General features: G+C 40.9%; 1 protein-coding gene across 2 annotated transcripts in view; it reads right to left on the bottom strand.

Annotated features, from left to right (window-relative positions):
* The window catches only part of LOC107596176 (F-BAR domain only protein 2-like), a 40927-nt gene extending 40132 nt beyond the window's left edge, over window positions 1-795 (bottom strand). For both annotated transcript variants that reach the window (XM_016286853.1, XM_016286854.1), the window contains exon 1: window positions 569-795. In XM_016286853.1, the coding sequence (XP_016142339.1) occupies window positions 569-601 (33 nt within the window). In that variant the 5' untranslated portion in view covers window positions 602-795. The remainder of the gene's footprint in view (window positions 1-568) is intronic.
* Between the last annotated feature and the right edge of the window lie 300 nt (window positions 796-1095).

The following is a 1095-nucleotide window of genomic DNA, read 5'->3' as shown; positions in this document are numbered from 1 at the left end:
TATATATATATAATATTATAAAATAATATCACCATAAGGTATACTATGGAAGAGAAGGGGGTAATTATTACATGGCTAACATATTAGTTATACTGTGTATATAACAATAAAAAACAACTTTATTAGACATCCTGGCCTCCGGTCTAACTTCATTACGTAAGAACTAGAGCAGGATAGCATTGTGATTGACAGCTGTGACATCCAATGTTGTTGCAGAATAGGATCGTTAACATTCCAAGACGTTGATCGACAGCCAATCAGATTGAACGGAGGTGGAACGTAGTTGGCTGTCCGTGTCAGATGGAGGTAATGAGGCCCAATCCCCGGTCTAGCTGGACGGCATTCTCCGAGGAAAGTGAGGGGGGCAACAGGCCAGTAGGCTCTCGTGCTTGCCTCGACCATGTTTTACCGGTATTATCCCAACAACGGCCGGCGTGAATCAAAACATGAAGAATAGCCCCAGAAATCAAGCATATTATAACAATTTAAAGAATGACATTCGAGTGGAGCGGAGTTGTCTTTAACCCGCAAAGCCAAATAAGAGCACACCATAAGCAACCTAACTTACCCAGAAATTTTCCAGGAAATAAGGCGTTATCATCTTGCTGTCCTCCCTTCTTCACAGCGGCGCTTCTCTTTATTTGAATTGCCTCAGTTGTCAGAGTTAATCCACCGTCCTCCTCCCGATGTTGTTGTGTCTGGTGGTTTTTCTCTTTTTTCCTGCTCTTCTGCTGGGGCTTCCTCCCTCTGAACACGACTCCACCTCCTCACTGGCTTTTCACCCCCTGCCTCCACTTGTTCAGGATTTCACTGAGGGAATTATGAAGAAACAGTGCCGCCAGTGGCGATTTCAAGAATTGCCACAATTCCCATAATGCAATCGCGTAATGCTCATGCTCCACTGTAAGACTAAGTTCTTTGGTGTAGTGACTCTTTCCTGCCATATTCCATATGGAATTATATTACGAAATGCGCTAATATTATAAGAGATGTTATTATATGTTAATAAGCTACTACTGTTCTTGGACACTAAGCATATATATATATATATATATATATATATATATATATATATATATATATAGTGTGTAAGAC

Source organism: Sinocyclocheilus grahami, unplaced genomic scaffold, assembly GCF_001515645.1.
Source record: "Sinocyclocheilus grahami isolate Dianchi unplaced genomic scaffold, SAMN03320097.WGS_v1.1 scaffold215.1, whole genome shotgun sequence".
Classification (NCBI taxonomy): domain Eukaryota; kingdom Metazoa; phylum Chordata; class Actinopteri; order Cypriniformes; family Cyprinidae; genus Sinocyclocheilus; species Sinocyclocheilus grahami.
Note: the sequence above shows the minus strand (reverse complement) of the source record. Positions and strands in the feature narration are given on the sequence as shown.